This window comes from Orbicella faveolata, unplaced genomic scaffold, assembly GCF_042242905.1.
Source record: "Orbicella faveolata isolate gen_17 unplaced genomic scaffold, um_ofav_v1 contig_13, whole genome shotgun sequence".
Classification (NCBI taxonomy): domain Eukaryota; kingdom Metazoa; phylum Cnidaria; class Anthozoa; order Scleractinia; family Merulinidae; genus Orbicella; species Orbicella faveolata.
The window spans coordinates 28259954-28272500 of record NW_028301540.1 but is presented as its reverse complement, the minus strand read 5'-3'; the positions used below and the strand labels follow the sequence as shown (position 1 = coordinate 28272500).

Genomic DNA, 12547 nt, shown 5'->3' with positions numbered 1-12547 from the left:
TTTATTTCTTAAGGTTATTTCAAACCTTCGCGGGTGTACTCCAGAAAAAAATTCGTATGTGCACTGTTTTCAAGGAAACCCCCACAAACTATAATTATATCAACAGAAAGGTTATAAAATGTGGAATTCAATAAAATTATGTTTTGTTTTGGATTTTGCTTTTCAAAGGCGGCAAAGGGCATCAACTCCAAAACGACCGACTGACGTTCCAGCGAATTAATCAGGTATCAAATGTGATCGTTCATAAAAAATACAGTATGCAAACTTAAGCTTCGCGGATTTTAATTTTCTTGACCAAAAAAATATTGACCAACATAGCCCCACGAAGGTTTAAAGTAACCTTAAGTGCTCGTGATTTTGTCACATATTTTCTTATAATGATCAACCCTAATTAAAGGTGTCAATTGCATGTAAGAAGTACTTGTTTGTACCTTATGTATATTATGCAACATTGTTCAAGTTCATTAAAAATATTATATACACGTACCTCAATTTTTTGTGTTGGTTGACCTCTCCAGGCATGCATTTCTCCACTGCCCCAAGAAGAAATAAATGCCTGAATATTAGCCACCCAACTGTACTCTTCACAAAACTCTTCCACTTCTTTAGCAGCTTCTGAAAGCAAATTTTCCTGCCGCTTGATAGCTCCTTTTATCTGCTTACTGTAAACCAAAAAAGCAAAACATCAGTGAAAAACTTTAAGGCAGGGGTTTCATTACATGTAACATTTTCAGCAGGAGAGCAACTGATACTTTCACAGGTGGGCAAAACTTTTCGAACTGAACTATATAAGAAAAACTTTCCTCTAGATGGTCAAGCCAAAAGGGCAAAATCATCATCAGAGCCAGTCAATTTGCCCGGTACCTGGCCCTATATGAACCTCTGTTAAGAGCATTTGGATTCTACAATATAAGCCAAGCATGATGTACACATGGATGATGGCTATAATTTATTTACATGTATGCTGTTATTTGCAATTTTAAATAAAGTTAATTCCAGGCAACCATCTTCCATACTGCACAATGCAGTTGTTAAAGGATAATTGAAGACATCTATATGTACAGTTAAAGTGCCTATGAAGTAAGAAATAATTGCTGCTTATTTGAAAGGCTTTTCAAAGTAAAGAAGAATGCCATTTTCCTTGCTGGAATACCTTTTTTTAGTTTTAACAGATATTTTTACATTTTTGTATTGTGCAATTGAGGAAAGTGATGACGTCATAGGTGGTTCCACTTAATCAGTACAACACTCAATCAAGAATATCTCTAGAAATATTACAGCAGTGTTCATTAAACTTGGCACCAGAACTGTTCATAGATGATTGTGTCGATGTCAATGCCAGGGCACGCATGACATGTAAACCATGCCTTGTGTGATGCACAGAACATGTACGCACTAACAAAAGTGAGCACTGTCTTTAACACAACGTACTTCTTGTGCATGATATTCATCAGTTTCTCCTTGGTCAGCGGACTCCTGTCAATTGTAAAATCCTGGAAACGCTGTCCTTCCACCATCAAGCCCCCATCACGCTCTTGCCGAAAACACAAGTCCAGAGTGGCTTGCCTTGTCATGTCTCTTCCACTCATTAGTTCAGAATCCAAACCACCCAAGTCTTCATTTATCTCATCATCTGTACGTGTTACCGTACTAGAACCCGGGCTAGAGTCTGATTTTTCTCCACGTGGTGTCTGCACAAAGAATGAAAGTACATACATGTCCATGTACGTGTAAGATGGGGTTAATATTTCAAACAGTTAATGAGACATTAAAAGCTTATTAAAGTTTATGAACTACAGAATACAACCCTACATGTACAGTGTAGGTGGCTTAAACCATATACATGTAATAATAATAATAAAACAGTCTACATACACATGTACACACATTTATCATGTCTTAATTTCAATCAACACATAGTTATGAAGCCACTAAGTATCACAAATCTTCTTGGATCAGAAGCTAGGTACATGTACACGTTAGTCCATCGCAGAACAAAACACCCTGTACATGTACTTTGGTCAATTTTTCCTGACAATGTTGCCAGTACCTATCTACATAGTTGTAGGGTGAGATAGGTTTTATGACAGTTTAGAATGCTATCAACAGGTATGCCATAAGGTACTCATGGATAAGAAAGTCCCTATAATTTTAGCTAACCATAAGAGGCTGTCTAAATTTCATCAAGCAGAAATAATACAATCATTTCAAAATGAAGACAGTGAGATAGGATCACATTCCTCTATTTGCAATCATCTATGTTTTAGTGGCTTGTAACCCAACTTACAGTACAAGTGCAGTATTGTTTTGTAAGTGCAAAGTTCATGCAGTACAGGTGTAAATTATGAGGGTAAATTACATGTAAAACCAGAAAGTTGATTGTAACATGCACTGTCATGTAATCCCACCTCTTTAACTCAAGTCTACAAGTAATACCGTTCTTACCATAGGTGCCGCACTCAACACGTGATGCTGTCTCCTGGTAACCAATATTTCAGAGTGTTTCCCAGTACCATATATAAACCTCTCAATATCACCAACCGCTTTTTTCTCTTTGTTGTAATCACTTTGGAGTGCAAAATCACTTAACTTCTCATCACTTGCTTTCTCATCCACTTCATCTGCTGTTTTCTCCTGGAACTGTTGCGCTTTGCTTCCCAGTTCCATGGCATGTGAAAGATTACAGCTAGCACTAATGACATTTCCCACGGCGATGCCAACAGCATGAGCAAACTGCTTGATGGACGGTGATAGGGTAAGCTTGTGATCATCTCCGAAGACGATATCAGCCGAGAAAAGTCCATCTCTCTCAGGTCGCGGGCCAGGCATCATTTCATCCACAAACCTGGAAATGTTCCCCTGAACTAATGTCAAGAGATTTGAGACAATAATGTGATCGACCAGACGTACAAAGGTACCAAGTCTTTTGACTTCATCTCGAGCAAGCTTCAGATTACGTTGCCTAATCGCCCTCTTCTTCTTAGCAACTGCCAAGGATTCTTGGTAGTTATGACGATGGTTCTTCACCTGCCCTTCACAGTATTCCAGATACTCAAAGCAACTCTCTTGTGTTTTGTCAACAATCATCTGGCAGTAGTTGAAAAACTTCTCCATGTATCTGTAGCCTGTGTCACAAGTTCTAAAAATGATGTCCTCAAACTCCTCCAGGGTGTAAGAGAAACTGACATCAAATGGGAGGAATGTTACCTTTTGCAGGTCTTGAAGAAGGTTTAAAATCCGAAGTAAAGCAGATCCAAAACTGGGAACATTTGAAATGAGAGATTTCTCGATCTCTGCCTCCACCTTAAGAAACTGACTGAATTTCTTTATGTCCTTCCACTTCCTGAACATTTTGGCCACAAGAAAGTTCTTGTAAAAGCCAATGTTTGATATTGCTTTGAACAAGCACGCTTCCCTGTACCATTCTGCCAGTGACTGCGACTCTGATGGACCATTGGGATTCACGTGCAAAATGCAATGTGATGAAATCACATAATGTTCAGGATTCACCTTTTCCTCAGGTACAACCACAAGGTTATATGGATCATAGCGTACTGAGGGTACAACATTCAGGAATGCAAACTTTACTTCACCTAAGAAACGTCCCTTCACAAAACTTTCCACTACCTCTCTGCCAGTCTTTGGCAAGATCCCCTTCTTTGTCTCACTGTGTTGGGCACTCTTGCCTGGCTCTGACACTGGTACAGTTCTAATGATAGGCAGACTCGGTGACCTTCTTGGAGTAGTTGGTGGAGTTGGCACCCTTGTTTGCGGCAGATCAATGTCAAGGGCTAATACAGTTGTCCCCAGGGAACCACCTAAAGTTGCTTCCCTGATAGCTATCTCCCGCACTACTCCAGGAAGAGACCGTTTAAGGTCTTCCAGACACAATGGCCTAGGCCCATAGCTCTTTACATCTCCATCTGAATGATCAAAGATGAACGTGTTCCCCCAAGGAAATATGTGCTCCCCACGGGGGACTTTCACCCCCTTAGACAATGGAGAGTGACGGCCCCTTGGGGTGAAAAGGTTTTCTGTTGAAGATTCAGGCGGAAATGGAATATTGAGTGGTCTTTTACCCTCGTGTAAGAGAGAAAATTCGGCAGGAAAGACAGACTGCAATTTCTCTTCCACAAAACTGAATTGATTATCTCCCTCTTTGATTTTTAGGCAAGCACGTTCAACATAATGACTTATTTCTGGAGCTCCAGTCAGAAAGTGCGCATATGGCTTAACAATCTCCAGCACGTCACTGAGATGACACCAAGACTGCTTCGTATTCTGTTGCAATGCACTAACAAAACTCCGTGAAACCTGTTGAAGCAAAATCCGTACATCGTCATTTTCTAATTCGCCGTTGCTTTTAAGCCGAGACAAAGTAGGCCTCTCTGGATCTTTAGCATCGTTCAAAACTGCAGAAGTCGTGACTACAGGTTGCGAGACCAAGTTTCTTGACTCACTGATGGCTGGAAGTTTCGGCTGCGAAAAGGCTACTTCAGCAGGTTGATTTGACATTTTGCAAAGTTCTCCACGTAATGTTTATCATTTTCTTCTATTAGCAATTTTCCAGTATTTTTTTCTTTCCTTCAAATAACAGACGCAGCTCAAATTCAGCGATTTCCATTTGCTCTAGTCTAAAAAGAGTCAAGGAATTTCGCGAAGGTTCATCCAAAGTCCGCCATATTTGTGTACTTTTCGCGCTAGCAACTGTTTAAAATTCCCAGCATTCATGGCAGTCGTTACCATGTACAGTCGGAACAGACGCTCAGCGGACTTGCACATGAGAAGCAGCCATCTTGGAAATTTCGAAACTTGTTTCACTGGGTGTGAAGTAAATAGCTATGAGTTTTGCAGAGTACAAAGAACGGATTTCTGAGGGTGATACTGTTATCCTTTCCTTAGTAAGTATAAGTCATTTTAATAGCCATCTACCGTTAATCGCAAGATGTAACATTCTGTAACACCGTGTCTTCGATTTTTGAACACGTGCGACATCATGTATACATGCAGATACATACTTGTACATAAGCTTTCATGGTTTATTTGATAAATTAGGTTGAGGAATTGGCAAGACGTTAAGTCCTGATGTGGACCTGCTCTATATAAAATAACTAATTAATAAAGACCTAGACAATAAATTGAAAATGGGTAAATAAATAATGATAACTGACATAAATACATATGAATAATGATGATTCTTGTTGTAATCCTCTCGATTGTAATTGGTCTCTGAGCGTTTGTTGCTAGATTATTAGGGGAAATGTGTTGATCATAAATTTACTATGCTTCACTCCCAAATATTCTCATTGAATCCCTTGAAGGTACCAGAAATACTTAGTCAGCCCCTCCACTACTGCATGTAGGATTGATTACTTTACTGAAGTCCTGGTAACTTTACGGACCCGAAGCCATCATATTGAGGCCCTCTTAGGGGTTTTCAAAACATGGGATATTTATGTTTAAAAATAATGACAAAGCGATACTGGATATATGGTGGAGAAAAGTAATGGGATATAGTATCTTTAGATCAGATAAAATGGTATATCGAGTAGGAAAATAATTTTTGCAATTAGAGTTAGTGGTATACAGTCAGAGTGTACAGGATATTTAGGCCAAAAATTAAACAAGATACGGGATACTCCAAATCTCCTCCCCCCCCCCCCCCCCCCCGTACCTAATTCATGGGCCCTCCCATGAAGGAGGAATGGTGCTGCTAGTCTCAACTCAATTTCATTTCCTGATATTTTTGTTGTTTGAATTTTAAAACTATTAATATCTTGATCTTGAATGTGCACACGGCAAACAAAAAACAGCTCGTTTTTAGGCCCAGTAACTGTCAGTACTTTTGAGAAAGAGACCCCAGGCTTCCTGCCTTTTGTGGCACCTTTGCATGGGTTGCAGTGTAGACTAAAATAAAGGTAATCCACTAACAATGGGAGCAGGGGTGGAAGGATGGACCAGGAGATGTGGTTGGGACTCTTCATTCATAAAGTGATGCTGTGTATCTTTTATTTCTTCAGGGTCATAATTCCATGCAAGCTCTAACAGTTACACCAGGCAAGGTTCATCAGACAAAACATGGTGCATTGCCACATGCTGATATGATTGGAAGAAGATTTGGAACAAAGGTAATTAACACTTACCATCAACATTTTTTTAAGGATACTCAAGCTATGAACACTCAATATTTTTATTTTACTTTCTCTTTCTTTTTTATGACTATAGCATATTAGGGCTCTTCATATGATGTAAAGGATTTGTCATTTTTATAATGTAAAAAAACTAATCCGTCACATTATGTGAGGATCAGACCTCATTCTAGGTGTTTACTGTAAAACAGTCACTAAAAAATCACAAACTAAAGTGTTCTTGGTTTAAGTGTCCTAACAGTAAATCAATTTTGAAAGTACAAAATCCTAAATGACAATTCATAAAATAATTTTAAAATAATCTTTGGACCATCGATATCTCATCCATTCTCCACCCACTGCACTTCCGTATTACACAAACATAAGGTTGATTGCAAATTCTTCATCCATAGATCTATCTGTACAAACTTCATGCCACAGTATTTTCTTTTTAACATTAATTTTTTTTCTGACCTTTTTACCCCATCACACAACTTTCCTTTTTACAGCTTAAACATTGAACTCGACTTTCTAAACTATTGGGTTGTTTATATTATTTTATGTAAATAATTTCAGCTTATAAGCCTGAGATCTGTTTTTCAGATGTACACACTAAACAGAAAAGGCTGGTTATACCTCCTTCACCCCACCCCTGAGCTATGGACAGTTAACTTACCTCACAGAACGCAGATTCTGTACTCCACAGATATCAGCATGATCATTCTACAGTTGGGTATCAAACCTGGATCTGTTGTTGTAGAGTCAGGTATGAAAAGCGTTGGAACTTAATGCAGTTTAATGGTTTGTATCTATTGTCGGGGCCGTAGCTAGTAACAGGCAAACCAAGGTACTTACCTCAGTCATTTTTTTGTTTTTTGTTTTTTTTTTTTTTCGTTTTTGTTGTTTAAAGTCATCAAAAAAACCGTAAATTCCCAGGAGAAGAATTAAACCATGGACATTGCCTCAGTCACAACTCATTTCATTCCTCAGTTATACTTTGTTTCTGGCTATGGCCCTGATTGTGATTAGTGAATTTAAAAATATGGATTTTTTTTTGTTATTTTTTTTTCTTATCGTTTCTTAAGGGACTGGAAGTGGCTCCATGTCGCATTGTTTAATACGAACCATTGCTCCATCTGGCCATCTTCACACGTTTGAATTCCATTCAGAACGAGCTGAAACAGCAAGGTGAGAAGCTCTTGTAATCAATAGATTATGCTGGGTATTGTACAAAAAGTGAAGCCTTCTAAGTGCAACTGGCTCATACTGTACATATACTAGCTCTTTGTGCTTAACTCCCATTTCTGTAAAGCATAAAGCAGCTCAGAGTATTGTGCTACATGTAGGCTTCCCAGATGGAATGCTAGTTCATCAAGTGTTACAGAATGTATATGTTGTCCCAGCATTATCTTAGGTTTTCCCCAGCTATTTACTGGTCCTTATTTAAAGTGCATGCCCTCAAAATTGAAGTGACTTGCCCAAAAATACAGAACATTGACCCTAAGGCACGGGGGCAAACCCAGACAACAGACTGTGGATAGGGAGGGGCCGATATGGCTATAGCCCTATCACTCTTTTGCTTCCAGGGTCAATTGTCTAGGGCTCCAGATGACATGGATAATGATTGAAATTTACCAGTTGAAAGTACATGTAACAAAACTGCAGAACAGTGACCCTCTAAATGCTTTTTCATCTTGGCCAGATTGTTTAGCCCTACCACATTTAATTGTCCTGCAGTCCAGTCAGACAGCTCAATCTGGAGGTCAGTGCCCTTACCATTTAGCCACCATGTGCCCCAATGTCAGGTCCTGTAGGTTAACAGCTACTGAGTGTTGACAATCAAGGCTTTGCAGCATTTAATCAATTGGTGCTGTAGAACTTGTCATAATGATAAACTATGTTCAAAGTGCAGTTAATAGAAGTAGTTACTAGAAACTAGGCTTTTGTGCTCGGAGTTGAACTGATTGTTGTCTGTAATTTTTATATAATTTTCGAATTTTGACAGGAAAGAATTTGAGAATCACAAGATTGGTCATCTAGTGACAGTAAGTTGTCGTGACGTCTGTAAAGAAGGATTTGGCCTCACTCAAGTTGCTGATGCAGGTATAACAACCCATGCCAAAAATAATACTATTGATTTGAAATAAAGTTGGTTGAATTGCGAATATCGTCAGTGGAAAATTTGAAATTTGACATTAAGTGTCCAGGGGCTTGAACACAGTAACGGTCTGTGGCCAAATGGAGGGAAAATGGGGCCATGGGAGGCTCATAAATTAACGCTGAAACAAATTAAGTCAGTCTGTAATAAATTAATTTTTGAACTAATATTTATTTAGAAATTTACTCTATTAATTTAATTTGTGATTTAACACTAGTCTAGTACTTTGAGCACGGAAATTTCTTGCTCTTAGTCTAAACGTTATCCATGCAAACACTTCTGAATGTCTCTTTAAAAGATCCAGTAACCTACTGTATAAACAACAAGAAGGTGGTTGCAAAGAAAAGCTAAGAGCGTACTAAAAGCTAATTATTCTCTTGGGTTGGTGTGACTTGCTATTATAATTATACTAATGCAGAATCGTTTAATATGTTGTTACGCTTAACAAACTGTCGCACTGGCCATTTTCTTCCAGTCTTTCTTGACTTACCTGCACCATGGGATGCAATAAAATCCAGCAAAGAAGCACTTAAAGTAAGTAACAGTAATACGACTTGCATGCAATTTAGTGATCCGGTCAAAGAACAACATACAGAAGTTAAAAAGCTTGTATGAAGCTGAATAAAGAACGAGGAATAATCTATATACGCAACTCGAAAAAAAAGCTAAGAAAGCAGTGCGTTGTCCATTTCAAGGATGCAAAACTGACTACTGCACAATCACAACAAGAAAGTAACAAAACAAAAGCGCGGCAAACCGATTCGCCAGTTAATTCCCCTCAACTACCTTACTCGACTAGTGTATGGATCTTTTTGTTGGTGTTTGGTGGCGAGGTGACTTCGCTTGGTGGCGATACGAAGCGCCAACTGGTATCCTTTTTCTGTCATTTGAGACTTGATGTTAACCAGCTTTAACGGACCGTTTTCACGTCGGCATTTAGCAGAGGACATCTACGAAATGTGAAGTAAGCCTGCCGGCACATTAAACCCGCTCACTTCGAACTGAAACCCTAAAAAGCCTGTAACTAACGCGGCTAGTTAGTTCTCCCGACCCAAATCTCGTGGCGGTCGAGTCGCTGTTCTATAGAGGTGCATCTTCGTAGCTGCCTAAAGCCACGTTTTATAGACTAGAGCCTGGTTCACGTTAACGACGTAACGTCATAAAGACATAAACATAACGACATAAGAAGAACGTGATGTCGGTATGTTTGTAGTATGAACATGCTGACATAATGACATAAAAGCAACATAGCAGCATGCACATAACGGTACAAGGAAAATAAATGATCTTTTCTTTACGTCTTCATGTCGGTGTCACATAAGCGTCATAAGCGTCATAAGCGATTATGTCGTTATGTCGCTAGTATGAACCAGGCCCAAGAAATATCTTGCCAACCGCGTAGCAAATATTTCAAGAAGTGTTTTGGAATGGCCGGCAACGCAAATGCAGAACCATTGTACCGCTCGTTGAACTTCGCACTTGAAATGATTTTGTCGTCGCCAGCGATTTGAGTAAACCCCTACAATCCCTTAGTCACTCCTAAAAAATAGGTGTGGAGACATTCGTCAAAAAACCTCACAGATGCTATACGTATCACTGCTGGTGTTGCATGAATAAACTAGAAAAAAATTCCAAACTGTGGTTTATATTACATGTATTTCAGTCGGAAGGTGGAAGAATCTGTTCCTTTTCTCCTTGCATTGAACAAGTGCAGAAGACTTGTGAGATCCTGAGGTCTTGTGGATTTAGAGGTAAACACTTTCAAGTATTAGTTAAAAATCTACTAACCGAATGCCATTCTCTGATTGGCTACGCTACTCACTATCTAATCTGTTGTAGATAGTGAGTAGCCTAGCAGTGTAAGGCTGTTAACAAACTGACGGCCGCTTCTTTGCGTTTTCGAAGTGTCAGTGAAGAGGATTTAGATCCAGTTTTGAACGACTAGTATGGATTTACACTAAACAATTAGATTATTCGCTCTAGATTCCTATCCGTGATACAAAACTCGAGCTCCTGATCTAATTGTTAATTATTGGACAATATAGTATCTTTTGGTCTCACAGCGCCTACTTCTCCTGTTAGGAGTGTCAACTGCATTTCACAGTTTCTAATTTCTCTCAGTAAGTTCACTCCTTGGAAGATTAGAATTAGCTAGTTCCCTCTGCCAAGTGCTCGCTTTTACCGCTTCCCGCTCAATGATCTTGATCTTATTATCATGTAAGAATACAAAGTTTCTTTTGCTGTCACGTGCATGTGTTACGATTTACTTTGTAGAGCGTTTTTCATTTCTTTTATGGTATTTTCTACAGATATCGAAGTCATGGAGTGTCTTTCCAGAACATTTGATGTGAAAACCGTTCCTTTACAAGTTCCTTACCTGGGTCCGGATGTAAGTCCTCGTTCCTTTAATTTGTTTTAATTGTTTCGCTCTTCCTCCTTGAGTCCTTAGTCAACCACACAACCGTAGACGGTGGAAATGTTCTTGCAGGCTCTCTCTCTCTCTCTCTCTCTCTCTCTCTCTCTCTCTCTCTCTCTCTCTCTCTCTCTCTCTCTCTCTCTCTCTCTCTCTCTCTCTCTCTCTCTCTCTCTCTCTCTCTCTTCTTATCGCTAACGCATGAAGTCACAATGCTTGGCCGCGCGACGTGACGAACAAAAGGTGATTTGTTTTCTCTCCATAGGTTTCTGAGTCACAAGAAATGTCAATGGATTCATCATCTCGGAAGAGAAAACTTGATACGGAAAGAGCATCGAGTGACGAGGTAAAACACGATGATGGACACTTACTGATCTCGCTTTTTTGTGTGTTCTTTGTTGTTGGTGGTGGTGGTGGTGGTGTTTTTTTTTTGGGGGGGGGGTGGATTAATATTGCTCATAGAGCGGTTTTCAATAGCTGTTATTGCAGTTGAGACTGCGGTCATATATTCTTTTGTTTTAAAAGGCATGCAAACGAGGCGAAAGGGTCAATGCAATGCAGAATTGACCCTTTCGCCTCGTTTGAGTGTCAAGCTGCTGATAACTACAGTAACAGCTATTGGGTGTGGAACGTAATTAAACAATTACTTTGGCTTTGGTTTTGGTTTTGGTTACCGTTTTGGTTTTACTACGGTTTGAGATTGGCTAAGTAGTCCTCTTAGTAAGTAATCGGTGTGGTTTTGGTTTTACGATACTTAAGTGAAAACCGTTCTATCATCACCAATCACTAAATCAGGCTTTGACACTTGTTGGCTGTTTAAAATGTCTCAGCCAATCAGAGAGGCAGCAACCGCACTTCCGGTTGGGTCACCTTGACTTCTGGCTTTTCCCTGATCACAAAATAAATCACGCAGTTCTTACAGTGTAAAGTGAATCTGTAAGACATAATAAACATTGATATTTTTTCAACGTGTTTCTTTTTCTCTATATTTTAATAGACATCGTCAAGTTTGCCAGATGATCGAGAAAACGCTGGCGACCAGTCGACAGAATCTTTGGCGAGTGAAAATATTCCCACTAATCAGGAATTTCCTAGCAATGATGAGACACTCGTGAAATCCGAAATCTCAAACAGCGGGAGAACGGAGACATCGAGGCCCAGTCCTCGTAAATTTACGGACACTGACCCTGCGACGGGACTGGTGCGAAATGTAAGGGTAGTGATGTCACAGAAAGCTAACAAAGCGAACATTTTGACAGGCAGACCGCTGAAGGAGATGCAGGGTCATACGGGGTATTTAACATTCGCCACGCTGTTTGCGCAGAACTTGAATGTCGATACAATAAGCGGCGATGGAAAATAATAAAATAAGTAATTAAACACGCGGCGTTGTTTACAATTTATTATTATGAATTTTATATATTTATGCTCTCAGGCGAAATACGACGCGGGCTTTAAGCTGTAGGCATGTGTTATATATTCTCATTTATGGTATAAATATTTCATGCAAAAAATAAATTGACTCTACAATGTAAGACACAAGTCTCAATCCTCTGCATTATTCAATTCTCTTCGTTATATATGTCTAAAATGGGTTCAAAAAGGATTATAAAAATCAAATGATCTTTGGCCCTTGCTATTAAATGTGAATAAAGGGGCAGGGTAATATTTTAGCTAATTTTTTCGCTATGGAAACTCGCAGCGAGAGCAAATGATTTTTTTTTTCTTTTAATTACTAGCCGCGATAACAATCTTAAACAACATGTGTACGATTCTCTACAGAGCAGAGACTTGACTTTGGAAATAATTTTAATCACGTCGAATCTCGAACGACCTTCAGGCGGGAAA

At 39.3% G+C, this 12547-nt stretch overlaps 2 protein-coding genes across 3 annotated transcripts in view; one reads left to right on the top strand and one right to left on the bottom strand.

Annotated features, from left to right (window-relative positions):
* LOC110040996 (dynein heavy chain domain-containing protein 1-like) overlaps nucleotides 1–4741 on the bottom strand; it is a 51972-nt gene extending 47231 nt beyond the window's left edge. For both annotated transcript variants that reach the window (XM_089285307.1, XM_089285308.1), the window contains exons 1-3: nucleotides 2446–4741; nucleotides 1432–1691; nucleotides 488–662 (exon numbers count right to left, since the gene is read on the bottom strand). In XM_089285307.1, the coding sequence (XP_089141433.1) occupies nucleotides 488–662; nucleotides 1432–1691; nucleotides 2446–4515 (2505 nt within the window). In that variant the 5' untranslated portion in view covers nucleotides 4516–4741. The remainder of the gene's footprint in view (nucleotides 1–487; nucleotides 663–1431; nucleotides 1692–2445) is intronic.
* Nucleotides 4742–4753: 12 nt separating this feature from the next.
* Nucleotides 4754–12084, top strand: LOC110041014 (tRNA (adenine(58)-N(1))-methyltransferase catalytic subunit TRMT61A-like). Its single transcript, XM_020746296.2, has 10 exons — nucleotides 4754–4901; nucleotides 6021–6128; nucleotides 6732–6894; nucleotides 7214–7316; nucleotides 8134–8231; nucleotides 8762–8820; nucleotides 9950–10037; nucleotides 10596–10675; nucleotides 10965–11045; nucleotides 11697–12084. Exons 1-10 carry the CDS (start codon nucleotides 4842–4844, stop codon nucleotides 12060–12062), a joined length of 1206 nt encoding a protein of 401 aa, XP_020601955.2. The 5' UTR covers nucleotides 4754–4841; the 3' UTR covers nucleotides 12063–12084.
* The last annotated feature ends 463 nt before the right edge of the window (nucleotides 12085–12547 follow it).